The sequence below is a fragment of the Genypterus blacodes genome, unplaced genomic scaffold (genome assembly GCF_046128005.1).
Source record: "Genypterus blacodes isolate CSIRO-AG114 ecotype Tasmania unplaced genomic scaffold, CSIRO-AGI_Gbla_v1 ptg000348l_1, whole genome shotgun sequence".
NCBI lineage: Eukaryota > Metazoa > Chordata > Actinopteri > Ophidiiformes > Ophidiidae > Genypterus > Genypterus blacodes.
In genome coordinates, this window is record NW_027467132.1 from 314,792 (window position 1) to 328,949 (window position 14,158).

Sequence of the window (14,158 nt, forward strand, 5' to 3'; positions counted from 1 at the left end):
CAGGGGCTGTAGCATGTGAGGCGTCAGCACCTCCCGCTCCGGTCCGGCCCAAAGGGACTCCAGAGTTCCAGTCCAGATTTCCAGCAACAACAGTAAATTCCCACCGAGCAAACTTTGAAAGGGAGCAGCTTCCAGACACTCTGAGGTGGTCCAAACTTTCGCCCTCTTCTCTCGGCCGGTGCCAAGCTAAAACTGGTTACAGGTCGTCAAAGTTGTTTTGGAGAATTTGTTTTTGGAAGTTGCGCTACCCGAGTTCCATTTGGGATAGATGCTGGAAACTCAAACTCCAGGCCAGTTTAACGGGACGCCTCACGAGATTTCGCGTCATTACCGTCTGCGTACGATCCCAGATGGTGCTGCAGCTGCACAGGATTGCTGCGTCCTCTGCTGCCTGTGGTGGTCAGAAAGCGACATTGCACGCCCTCGACGTTTCTGACATCAGTTACCGTGGAATTTAACCGACAACCACCTGAGGCCTTTCACTTCTTCGTTAAAGGAAAAATTTTAGCGTAAGATCATCAATGGTGCGACTTCCTCAGAAACGTCTTCAGGATCGTAGAGTAAACATGACCCTTCAAAATAAAGGTAGCAGAAGTGATTTTATACACAAAATTTGACCCAGAGGTGTCGTAGAGGGAAATTGTTGTGCCATATTCCAAAAGTCATACACTGAAAGGACTCATAAAGGCCTTTTTTTTGGGGTCAAGTGACGGCATCAGGCCCACAGGTGAGGATCGGACCATTTCTCAGACTAGTTAAGCAGGATTTTTGCTGGCTGACACTTTCACGCCGCCAGTGATTGCTGGGGGAGAAAAAAAGAAGAAGATGCAGAGTGATGATGCAACACTCAGCAATCACCCTCCATTGTGTAACGTTGCTCACTCTGCTCGCCTTCCTGGAACTCCCCCTTTTTCTTATGCCGGTCATATTTGACCCGAGGCACCGAGCAAAGGAAGGAGGTGAGACAGCGGCGTCCCAACCTGAATGTCCAGAATGTACACACACCATATGCCACCGCTTTACTCCATACGCTTTACATTGACGCCATCTCCCTTAAGTTTGGCTGTTTTTAGGCGAGCTGCTGCGCTGACGTTGCTGAGTGACTGTTGTGTGACTGTTGTGTACTGTAAGCTGGTTGGTTTCCACGGCGCTGGCGGTTAGGCCCCGGCTGGCCTCGACCCCGGTAACTACTGCCCCGGCCGGGCGCAGGCAGGCAGGGTGATGTCATACCTTAAATTACAAGCGTCCGTCACAGTCGAATCCTCGCACCACGCATTTCTCACAGTCAACCCCCCTCTCCCCCTCCCTCTCCTCATCCCTCCCTTTCTCCTTCCCGCCCTCCCTACCAACCGCCCACACACTCTCTTCCCTTTTTCCTAATATACATAGGTTACAGTGCATACATCAGACTCTCTCTTTTTCTCTTTGTCTCTCTCTCTCCCTCACACACACACACACACACACACACACACACACACAGAATGAGGCCTCTGTTGTTTGTTTTGTATCCTTGACTGCGAGTGCACATGGCAGTCCGGGGCTCTGGGCCTGTAGAGGCAGAGACTGAAACAACACTTGTCTCCAGACGGAGAGAGAGGCAGCAGTAAAGATGGAGAGAGTTGTTTGCACGTGTTGTTCTTGGCCTCGACCGTCTGATAACTTTAATGCAATCAGATTAAAGACGGACCAGATGACAGCGAGTGTGCGTACCATTCTTGGTGTGGCCTCAGACGGGCTGCGGAGACACGCTGCCTCCCCTAGTGTCCATACTTGACCCGTTCAATCAAAAAGCCATTAGTTTGTCCTGATGTGGAATAACGCTGTGTGCCCGAACGCCGTACACAAAGCAGAGACACTGACTCACTTCCTTCCTTTTTCGAGTGGTCAGGCCTGGTTCAACAGTTAGTCATCCGCCGCCGTTGACAGCTTATAACTAGCAGTCCTACTCTCCTACACTCTGTCTCCCAAAGGGGGAATTTCCCAGCGTGTTCTCTTACCTGCCCGCATGCAGGAATGCAGTAAATAAGTAACCGCAGCGCTAAGCGATAAGGACCTCTGTGGGGTTTCACCTGAGCGGGTATGCCACTGCTTCCCTTTCCCCGCCCGTACGCGGCGGTTTACTTTGAAGTGACTTTCTCGAACTTTCCCTCAGTCGTACCTGCATGTGAGGAGGCGTGCCCGGGGCCCCGCCCTCGTCAGAAAACATGACATCATATGTGGTTAGAGTCGATATAAAGGAAGGTGCTCATCCTCAGCCTGTCATCGTGTTTGATATGACATACTACTACATGTAATTAGACCTCATTCTCCCACATTTAGTAGTTTGTAAACAGATTTATTGTCATTAAGTTGTCTCTCTCTCTCTGTGTTTGTACTCTGGGGTGATATATCGTGGGTGTGACCGTCGTTGTCGCTTAGCTGCCCTCGTCGCTTGTGTGTGTGTGGGTGTGTGCTGTCAGGTGAGAAGGAGTAGCTCCCCCCCGTCACTCCCCGCTGCTTGATGGGGTCTGTCAGCGGAGTCGTTCAGCTCCTTTAGAAGACGTTGGCGTCGGTGTGTTTGTCAGGGGTGAAACTGTGTGGCTGCCAGGAGAGAGAGAGCTTGAATGAGTAAGTTTCCTTTGTACAGAAAACAAACAGCGCCGGGTCAAAAGCGGGATGTTGATAAAGGCTAAACCAGGATAAGTTCTGGAGTCGTGTCGGATATAAAGGAGAGACGGGGCGACGGGCCTTTCTGGGTTCATCCAGCTGTTTGCTCGTTCCATGTAGCGTCATCACTCTCAGACTAAAACAAACTGTAAGACATGTTTGCGTTTGTGAGGATTGATTTGCAGCTGAAGTCTCGCTGGAGCCTCACAGTTTGGCAAGATTCTCTAGATGGTTGTTGCAGGAATTGAAGTAGAATCAGACGGACTGTGCGGGCGTGCGGAGCGGGAAATATGCTTACATGTCTGAGAGTGTGAGCCAGGATGGAGACTGGTGTGTGTTTGTTTATACTTGTCTACGAGTGTGTGTGTGTGTGTGTGTGTGTGTGTGTGTGTGTGTGTGTGTGTGTGTGTGTGTGTGTGTGTGTGTGTGTGTGTGTGTGTGTGTGTGTGTGTGTGGTGAACCCTGGTTGAACTGAGTTGACGGGCCTGCAGTGGGTGAACAGCTGGCCACAAGAGCCAAACGGTGGAAACAAGATCAAATGGCATCACAGCCCCCATCTGCTCACACACACACACACACACACACACACACACACACAGATGCAGACACTATAGAGCCAGTTGCCGTGTAAAGGCCCTGTGGTCGTTGACAGACAGGGCCTGTGCGTGCAGCTGCTATTTGTAGTGAGCAGCACACACACACACACACACACACACACACACACACACACACACACACACACACACACACACACACACACACACACACACACACCTGGCCTGATTCCCTGCTGTACAGTGAGTAATTGAATAGAGGCAGGAGCTGAGGTCAACAGCCCTCTTCTTTATATTGTTATCGCAGTGCTCTGATAATTGGTGCTATTAACGTTTCTTGACTTGCGATTGCGTGACGCGCTCGTGTGTGTGATTGCCCTACTTACACGCCAGAGTATGAGTGTGTGTGTGTGTGTGTGTGTGTGTGGCAGAAAGTGTGAAGGGAAGTGAGAAATGCAGAAGGTTAGCTCCAGTTTCCTGAATGTAAAAATAAAAGCTAGAGGCCTAAAATTGTCTCACGTCCGTCCTCCCCTTCTGCAGCTCTGCTGTGCAAGCTGAGTGAAAACAAATATGTACGTTTTAGTTACTGTCTCTATGACTTTGATGACAGTGTTATGATTGGTACACCTAGATTCATTCTGTCAGTGGATACTCTACAGCTGGAACAGGAAGTAGAAGTCAGGATTGACATCAGATGATCTCCCGGCGCAGACACACACACCTCTCAAACGCCACACACCTGATAGACAGTCTGCCATTGTGTTTCTTAATTAGCACCTTGTCAGGATCGTCTGCGACACTCCCCGCGTCTGTGAATGACACCGGCGCGGGACGTTTCGTTTGACGGCGGTGGCGGTGCTTTCATGAGTAACTCTACTCTGCTTTCCTCCTCAGACGACGAGGAGGCGCTGAACTCCATCATGAAGGACCTGGCAGCTCTGGGACGCTGCTACACTCAGAACAACAGCCACAAGCCCAAGAGTAGAACTTTACTCTACAAACAGGTACACACACACACACACACACTCTACAAACAGGTACACACGCCACGTCCAGTCGTCACGCTTCCCCTTCAGATTAGGAACCACCGCCCTCAAAGCTGCACTTCCACCTTCGCTTCACCGCAGCTTTACTCCCTTTTCCAGTGTTTTGCTGAATTGACAGTTTTTGGGTGAGAAGGTGTTACATTCGTCCAAAATCAGGGTCGGGTGGAGACTTCTCTCGCCTGAATCATGGCGTTTAGCCTCAGGAGACCTCTTTTAGTATGAAGTGAACTTAAAGGGTCACTCTTCTTTACGCTCTCTGTCACCTTGCGTCTCATCTCAGTCATTTCCTCCTGCGTTCCTCCTCCTCGTCTGTGGAATGATAATTGTCAGCTCATCTCAAAGTAACAATGTTGAAGTTGAGACATAAACAAGTTGGGGCACTCGCCGAGGAGAGTTTCCCCCTCGGAGTCACGCTTCCTGTGATTTGCAGTTCCCCCCTCCCCTCGTGTTTTCACCGCTGATCCATGATGTCAGCGTTTGGCTTATCAGCACGACCTCATGCAGACTGACAGGCTCCTCCAGATTCCTCCTTTCTCGTCGTCTTCACGCGTCTTCTCTAGGCCCTGTTGTCTTTTTTACCCGTGTCAACACAGAACATGTCGCCCCCCGATCCTGTTATGACTTAAGTTCACACACTCGCCCGTCCGTAAACCCAAACACCAGCGCGAATCATTTCAACTTTCCACGGCTCTAACTCCTCTCTGTTGTGTTTCTTTCCCTCTCAACAGGATTTAAGAGTCAAGCTGGAGCATGAGAGAGAGAAACGGTATGTTGGAAGCTCCGTATTGTTTTTTCTACTCCTCTTTCCGAAGCCCCCCAAACTCCTCTGTCCGTTCGGATCCTTTCTGTTTTGCTTTGCCGTGCCTGGGATTCTGTCTCGGGAGGAAATCACAGCGACGTGCCAGAGTAACATGAAAAGGAGGAGGAAAATTCCTGCGTTGACATTTAGCCGAGGCCTCGCGTTTCAGGACTCGGGGATGAGAGAGGGAAAGAGAGAAAGAGCGCCAATGTTTCAGATCACACCCCCGCGTTAACCGCACCGTCTTCCTCTTTTCCGTCCTCTACCTCCGTCCCCGGCAGCCCCCGTCTGTCCTCTGGTCTTTTTTTGCACTCGCATCAAATTCCCAGACGAGACCGCGTCCGTCGTTATTCCCTCGTTTGACAACCCAGACAGGCACTGACTGGACGCCGCAACGCTGGAAGATGACAAACACTGAGCACTCCCTCGCAGTGGAAACACACCAGAGACAGACCAGACTGACCAGAAGCCTTTTTACTTTTACGAGAATAATTGCCTCGGAATCGCGGGGAAAGCCGAGCGAGGCCGCGATTAGAGAAGCGCAGGCTAGTAGGAGTGAGAACGGCGAGGAGGAGGAGGAGGAGGAGACGCGGCGAGCTTCCCGGCTTCACACTGAGCTTCTCCACTTCTCTCACAGCCCTAATTGGCGACTGCCGAGGAGGAGAGGAGTTTCTCGTGTTCCTGTCTCACTGCGTCTCTGCCTCCCTCTGGTCCTCTGTCTCATCGTCTCTCGCCGTCTCACCTTTGAAAGCAGCTTTTTTCTTTGGTTCCCCTTTTTTCCCTTCAGTCAGAACATTCCGAGATTCCGCGGCTGTGAATCGATTGATGACACCTCGGCACGTGTGAGGAGCTGTGATTAGAGAACGCGTCACACACACAGAATCCTGATTAGTTTACTGCTTCATGGTCTTTGTACTTCAGTCGCAGTAAAGCCGATGGAATATGACACAGTTTGATTTAGTAACCAGGAGGGGAATCACTTGTTTGTCATGTTAAATATTTGACTAATAGGCACAGAATTACAAGAGATACGAGTCCCTGAGTCAGGAGAACCGTCTCGTCTGTCCACAGTGGAATCTATTTGGCTGCGCTGTCTTTTCATTGGCAACCGTTGGATGTTTGAGGCAGGAAATTGGAGCCCTCTCTCTCTCTCTCTCTCTCTCTCTCTCTCTCTCTCTCTCTCTCTCTCTCTCTCTCTCTCTCTCTCTCTCTCTCTCTCTCTCTCCCTCCCTCTCTCTCCGCCCCTCTCTCTCTCCCCTCTGGCCCTGCGTCAGGGTCTCACACCAGAGAGAGTGGAGGAACAGAGCCAGAGATATTTCAGTGCGTGTGTGTGTGTGTGTGCGTTATTGCAATTGCGTCCGTGCGCATGAGAGCGAATGAGCCAGAGGGGGATGTGTGAAAGCATTCTCACACTGCAAAGCTAAGCGTGTGTGTGTGTGTGTGTGTGTGTGAGACAGACTGAGCGTGTGTCCACATGCTTGTGCAGAGGAAGGAAAGCCGTATCTTTTAGAGCAGCATCCTCATACATCCCCCCCCCCTTATCAGCCACATCATCACAGAGTATAAACAGAGACAGAGAGCGTTTAGCCGCGCTGCTGCTCGCCCTCTGATCTTGCAGCCTCCCCTCCCTCGTCCCCCTTTCCCAGAAACCTCTTCTCAAATGGGGGGGAGCCAATGAGAAGTCATTAAGATAGGCGACTTGGTCTCTGATGAGGAAAGGAGCGGATGAAAAACAAGCTCTTTTATCAGGATACTATAAAGAGATAGCTGGCTGCTGATTCTTCAAAAGCACAGCCAGGGCGGCTGCCGGGACGCCGGGATGTGTCGGCAGAAAAAGGGGAGAAGAAGAATTATTTGCCTGGCTCTCTCTCTCTCTCTCCCTCTCTCTCTCTCTCTCTCTCTCCCTCTCCCTCTCCCTCTCCCTCTCTGTCTCCTTCATTTTCTCCCTCAGTCCGTAAATATGCCGGCGTCTCTCTGTATCTTTCCCTCTGTCACTCTGTAAGGAGAGGAGGGAAAGACACACTTCCTGCTGCTTTTTCGCCGCTGTGTTCCAGATCCCCCCCCAGCCCCCCCTCCCCCTTTCCTCTCAGGAAGTTTCCCATCTGCCTTTGTGCTGGCTTCGCTGAGAGGCCCAGTGGTGTTGAAACAGTGGCCGATGCACACACTGATTGGGAAGCACGCTCACGCATGTGCGGCTTTACAGCTACGCACATACACACACTACAAACTCAGGCTGATAAGCTGAGATGCAGACAGACAGGGTGCACACACATACAGTACACACACACACACACATACACACTGGGTCATACACGTACACATGCAGAGATAAGCCCCAGCATACGTTTACATCTGGTGCCTCCTTTCCTCGCATTGATTAATGCCCGCCTCTGGCATCGTGGCGACTCAGCTCGCTCCTCTCCTCTCCTTGACCCGGCTGACCTGTACCATATGCACCTCGTTGCCATAGAAACGCTCTGAGGGAAGTGTTTTAGGCAGAGATTTAAAACCACGCGTGAAGGTCACATTGGTAACATCCGATGCCATGGCAACCCACTAGATTTGAAAAATTAATGAAATTCCAAAAACAATTCAATTGGAAAACTTCATATCATTATAACATAAATAAGCCTTCAACAACACCTGGAAGTAAACGGTTCTGTAATTGAGCCTAATCTGCATGGAATTAAATTAGTTTTGTTACAAAGCAAGAACATCTGCAAAACCAATGTATAGTTTCTGTTATCTGGGTTAGTTTGATTAAAGCCCAAAGATGTGGCCCCAATCTTCCTGTTGGTGGCGCTTTAGCTCCCGTATAAATGTGATTTACAGCTCTGTCCTCCATGACCTCTGACCCTCTTGGTGACCTCTGCTTCCCAGGATCATCCCGTTCCAGCGGCCCCTGAAGATCAAGGAGCTGCTGCTGAAGGTGACTGAGGCCTTTGGCCAGCAGATGGACATGTTCTATATGGAAAAGGAGGTAAGAGGACAACTAACACACACACACACACACACACACACACACACACACACACACACACACACACACACACACACACACACACACACACACACACACACACACACACACACACACACACACACACACACACACTTCAGCCCTATCTGTCAAAGCCTCTACCTGCTGTTGTGGCTCTGGCGGAGAACGTCTCATTAATCATTCTCCAGTCCAGCAGCATGTTTTTATTTTGACTTTTTCCATGAAAACGACCAAAGTTACAGTGATAATATTTTCACGTGCCAGCAGTTTCCAAGTCACACGTGTGCTGATGTACACAGAGTCACAGTGGAAGGATGTGGAGCAAAGGTTCATGTATGTTTCCTCGTCCCTTCAGTTGCTGGTGCCTCTGAAGACCCAGGAGGACCTGGACCAGGCGGTGCTGGTGCTGGGCTGCAGCTCGGGGACCAACGGGCTGCTCAGGATCCTGCTCAAAACCCCCAAGAACAACCATGTGAGCCCCCAACACACACACACACACACACACACACACACACACACACACACACAGACACACTGCTGGAAGAGCTGAAATCAATTAGTGAAGCAATTTTATGGCCGAGTAATGTTCTGCTGTGTCATGTTCTTTCTGCCACATTTACACACACACACACACGCACACACGCACAATGTACAATGGGGGTAATTTCAAAAACATGATCGCAAGGAGGCAGAGAGGAATTCTGATCTGTGAATCGTAACACCAACACCTTTACACCGTCAAGAAATCCAATTGGCCGAATTCATTGAGCTGTTTTCTGACCCGGATCTCTGTCCCCCCTCCATGTAGTACCTACAGGTGAACAGCAGGGACAAACAGACGGAGATGAGGTCGTCCCGGTCACTTGGCGACCTGAAGGGCTCGCTGCTCAAAGGCTCGGAGAGGGTCCGCAAACACTCCACAGGTGAGTCGATGTGTATTTTGTCCGATAAGTATTTTTGTCGTACAGTGTGAAGTGAATCTGGCTATCTGCAAACTTTAGACATCTTTCCAGCGCCCTTAAACTGTAGGAAGCTTGAAGAATTACACATCACAGTGTTATGGAGATGTCTTTACACATCCCGCATCTCTTCCCGTATCCTTTTCTGTCCGCACATGCCTTAAACGGCGGTAAGAGAGAGGATGCGGAAAAGCAAAAGGCCCAGAGTTTACAGTCGGGACGCTGCTGACATCAAGGTTTTGCGTCCAGGTGGGAAATCGCCCGCTAAGGCCTCAAGGGTGGCTTGTCAGTGTCAATTTACAACGCGGAGGGAGCGCTGCCATAGCCGTAGGAATGTTAATAACAGGATGAGGGACATGCCTCCTCCTCCGAAAGGGGAAAAAAAATGCAAATGGGGAGAACGTCCGAGGTGAAAGTGACAGCTTTAACAACGAGAGATGTTCGGTCAGAGCAAGGACGAGTTTCTGCTCTCATACCAAACAGCTCCCGGCCCCAACATCATCACCTTGATTGGTTAGAAGTGTGAGGAACTCTTAACGCTCCTATAAATCTCACTGGTGGATGTGTGTGTGTGTGTGTGTGTGTGTAGAGGTCTTTGTACGCGTTGGAAGTGTATAAACATGAGATGAATTCACAGAAAAGGTGATTTGGCGGTGGCACACTCGGGTCCCTGCCTCCCTCCCCCGGCCTGCCCGGTAACACAGCGTGAGGGTTTATTGTGCTCTCTGCTCCTTTCATCGCCCTTCTATCAGGCCCCAGCAGAAAGGTCAACGTTTCACTCGTCGCAGCGCCTCAGACACACAGAAATCCATCCAGCACGCACACTCGCCCTCGCCTCCGCCTCGGAAATTTGCATTTTTACGCGGAGCAGCTGAAAACACTTTATGATCGCTGTCAGCACCGATCTCGCTCACACGGCTCCATCAGCGCCAGTCACTGTCCACAGTCATATAACTTGTATAGAATTACCGGGCCTCTATATCAATTCCCCCGAGGAAGAAGAAGGAGGACGAGGGGCGAATGGAGCGGTGGCAGATGAGAGGTGACAGGGGAGCGGCGGCTGCGGCGACGACGGGGCGGTCGAGCGAAGATGAAGACGGCACCCGGGCCTCAGCCATGCGTAGCGGCGTGGGGGAGGGGGGCGGGGGGGGTGGGGGTGGGGAGACAGTAGAGAGGGATGAGAGTGCAGATAGAGTTTGAGCTTTCACTTTCACAAAAACGACACGCTCGGCTTTGATGCGTGTGCCGCTCCGTCCTCCATGTCCCTGTCAACACAGCAAAAGTCAGACGCTCAGTCCCAGACAGAGCGACTTCCCTCCGTGTCAAGGACGAACACACTCTCTCTCTCTCCCCCCCTCTCTCTCCCTCTCTCTCCCCCTCTCTCTCTCCCTCCCCGTCGCTTCTCAGCCGAGGGAGCGTTTGTCACAGTAATTGAGGTTAGAGGTGGCGGCGGCGCGCTTTACTAAATCATTTCTTGCAGACCTGGCACCATTGAACTTGTACCCATGAATAACACTGTGACGCCATTTTCTCCCCTCTGCCCCTCGTTGTCATCTCTTCATCCTCCCTCCCCCCTCCTCCTCCTCATTTTCTCCTTTTGTTTCATCCCCTGCTTCACAACTCTGCCTCCCAAATTTTGCTCTTCCATTACCCTCTGTCACTCCTCCTCCTCCTCCTCCTCCTCCTCCTCCTCCTCCTCCTCCTCCTCCACTCCGCCCCCCCTCTCTCCTCCTTCGCCAGGTTCCCTCCACACCGGCAGGACGTCTCCGCCTCCGGGCAGCGTGCCGGAGGAGCAGCAGCAAATCGCCCGCCAAGGCTCCTACACCAGCATCCACAGCGAAGGGGAGTTCATCCCCGAGACCCTGGACCAGAATGTAAGAGCCCGCCTGAGGGAACCAGACCGTATTTTGACCTCCATGTTTGCTTGGACTATTAAATAACCCGCTACACCACAGTCTGGGTAAACACTCTGGAACTGGAGGTTTATGGTGTATAACTCCACAGTTACTCTTCAGATCTGCTCGGCACATACACACTCTTCCTTTATGTCGCACTCAAACACACACACACACACACACACTCCCCTTACATCTGTGTTATCTGCACTGCACTCCGTGTGACTCTGTGTTATTCTATCTGTCAGATGCTGGAGCCCTTTGGGAGCGCGGACAACTCCCTGTCGAGCAGCTGTCAATCGATAGATCAAGCGTTGGACAGGTGAGACGTCATCCTACATGTGTGATTTATGAGCCTGCAGTGGGTTTAGATTCACACTAGAGGAACACGTTTAATACTGTTGGTTGTTGTTACTGGATGTTAACTCGTATGTTGCAAACACGGCGGGAGCAGCAGAGCCACCAGAGGCCGTCAAGTGTGTTTGTAAACAATGTTCCAGGGCAGCGTCGGCCCCTGACCCTTCCCGCCGCTGCCGACGAGGAAACCGAATCAGGTCACTTTGTTGTTACCATGGCAACTAAAAGTCTTATCTGGACGCCTGGATTCTGCCGTTATCACGAGAGAGAGGGAGAGAGAGGGAGAGAGAGAGAGAGAGAGAGAGACCTGAGAGAAATATTAAAATAGAGAATGAGAACTGGATAAGGAGCGAGAGCGAAAGTAGGAAAGGTGAAGAGTGAGTATAAATGGAAGGATCAGAGAGGAAGTGAAAGAGCGAGAGTGCGATAGAGAGCCAGCAAGAGAGAGAGGGAGAGAGCGAGAGAGCGAGAGAGCGAGAGAGGGACGGAAACTGCTCTACCTGCACGAGGCTTATCTGGGCTCCAGGCTGCAGAACAATGGCAGGAAACGAGTGCATGGAACTTTTCCCCCGCGAGCGGGCATGCGTGCCCCTTATCCAGGGTCTCGTGGCCCCGCGCCGCCCTGTGGTCAACAGAGACGTCACTCTCCGTGGGGTCATGGGGCAGGGCTGGCCAACGCACAAGCAGGGGAGGGCGGGGGGTGGAGGGAACAGACACACACACACACACACACACATTATTAAAGGAAAGATCATTAAAGCAGTTCAGCCATTCAGCCGCACCACACACACACACACATTGCACTTTCACTTTCTCACTGTTAAAGGAGTCAGAGAGTTTTAACAGGCGTCCCCACCCAGCTTGTCCTCTCTTATTCAGGACATTATAGAAGACAAAACGTTGCTGAAGTCATTCTGAAGCCTTTTGCGCTGCTTTATGGGGCCATTCTGCAGTTTTTTGGTCAGCAGCTTCTGTCTGCAGATAAGGGAATTACCTCCTGAAATAGCAAATCATTCTCACCTCCTTTGCTCTTCTTCTTGTCATTTCAGTCCTCCTTTCTCCCAGAACAACCGGGACAATAATTACCTGAACCTCACTTATGAATACAAAGGTAAGACAGGAGGAAGTGTGCGCTGCCCAGACGGCTCATTTGTCTCCTCTGCATGTTTAAGCTTCTTCCTGTTTGGGAATTCAAGGCAGCTATTGGCCTGAATTGATTCCCTCAAGAAAGATAGAGCCGCACAAAAGCCTGTCCATTAGTCAAACGCTCTGGCTTTTCAGGCGGTTTTTATTCCACGGTAATTGTCAAAAAGTGCTCAGTTACCGCACAGAAGAGAGTCTAAGTAAGTGGCAAATGTGTGTGTTTAGCAAACGCACCCTGGAGGTCACTAATGGGGGGAGAGATGATGGTGTTTAATGCTTTCACAGGGGGGTAATGTGCTTCAAATGAGGAATGTGTAATTGTGAGGACGTCTAATATCTGGTTTGTATTTCCTGTGGAGCCGAGCACCTCGAGCTGACGGGAGGATGGAGTGCGATCGTATCATCGCTCTCCCTCCTCTGTCTGTCTGTCCGTCCGTCCCTTTTGTCTCCAGACTAGATCCGTTTCCTTAAAGACATTGCTCTTTTCCTGTCTTTTTTAACGATGGGCCTCATCCTCGCTCGTCTCTGCCTACAGCGTTCCCCTTCTCCTCCCCGTCTGGTCTTTATTCCCCTGGGCTCCCTGTCTGTCCCTCTGTCTTTGTTGTCCGCTCTCTTTAGAAGACAGGATGACAGATAATGCCAAACTAATTCCCTAAGAACAGAGGGAACCGCCGCAGCTCTCCACAATCTGCTGATGTCTCGTTCTGTCGTGCCTGCGCTGTAAATTAGACGGAGAACGCTGCAGAATTGGCGCTGTACTTGAAGAATCATTCTCTCATGCACACACACACACACACGGACACACACACACGCTCTCCCTCCCTGATGTGGAGCTGTGTGGCCCTTCCTGCTGAGGGCTACAGTATTTGTTTACCATTCCCTGTGAGTAGATTTTTCCTCTCCATCCCGCTCTGCCAAACACAAAAAATAACTGGCGTCTCCATGGGATACGGCCACAAAAACAGTGCGAGGGGAGGCAGTCATCTGACACAACAGCTGCTTTCAATTGCAAGTGGCTCCGCTTCCCTCCATTTGGTGTGTTTGCATGTGTGTGTGTGTGTGTGTGTGTGTGTGTCTGTGTGTGTGTGTGTGTGAGAGAGTGTCAGCTCCTTGCCTGCGTCAGCACTGCTCCCCACCTGCCTTTAGTTACTGCTCCGCTGGGTCCGCGGCTAAAGGCTAAGCTAACGCACGTGAGCCGCCGTCAACTCTCTAAGGCCGCAGTAAAGCCTGGGGAGACTCCGCGGCTCCGTTGAGCGCACGGAAAAAAGCCGTCTTCCATTAGGCCGCGTTTGAACTTCTCCTTTCATTTGACACGGCACGGAGAGCTGAAGCAATGTGGAGTGAGCCAGATGTGAGCGGATAAAACACGCGAGGAAGCTAATGTTTTTCGCGGGGACCTAAAGTTAATCGAGTCCCTTTATAAGTTCTGTTTTTGTCGTCAAATGAACCCCCAGAGGTGAACCGGGGCTGAATAGACGAGGTGTAAAGGAGAAAATATGGAATTGATGTTTTTGGTCTGTTATAAACTGTATTTTACATTTGCTGTCCTGTTTTAATCACTGTGCCTCCCTGCGCCCCCTTCAGGTCGACACGGGAAGGGCGGGACTTTCCCTCGTCAGTTCCAGTTGCCCAATCGGAGCAAGGATTACGGAGACCGTAAGAAACCGGCTTTTCTTGAGCGATGACAAGCAGCACTGACACATAAAGCCGCAGATTAAACAGATATGTTACCATGGTTCTGCAGCACAACACACACAC

General features: G+C 51.0%; 1 protein-coding gene across 2 annotated transcripts in view; it reads left to right on the forward strand.

Annotated features, from left to right (window-relative positions):
* map3k22 (mitogen-activated protein kinase kinase kinase 22) overlaps positions 1-14,158 on the forward strand; it is a 32,019-nt gene that overhangs the window by 10,426 nt on the left and 7,435 nt on the right. For both annotated transcript variants that reach the window (XM_076138051.1, XM_076138052.1), the window contains exons 4-12: positions 4,095-4,204; positions 4,975-5,012; positions 7,926-8,025; positions 8,402-8,518; positions 8,855-8,969; positions 10,746-10,879; positions 11,149-11,222; positions 12,307-12,368; positions 13,985-14,056. In XM_076138051.1, the coding sequence (XP_075994166.1) occupies positions 4,095-4,204; positions 4,975-5,012; positions 7,926-8,025; positions 8,402-8,518; positions 8,855-8,969; positions 10,746-10,879; positions 11,149-11,222; positions 12,307-12,368; positions 13,985-14,056 (822 nt within the window). The remainder of the gene's footprint in view (positions 1-4,094; positions 4,205-4,974; positions 5,013-7,925; positions 8,026-8,401; positions 8,519-8,854; positions 8,970-10,745; positions 10,880-11,148; positions 11,223-12,306; positions 12,369-13,984; positions 14,057-14,158) is intronic.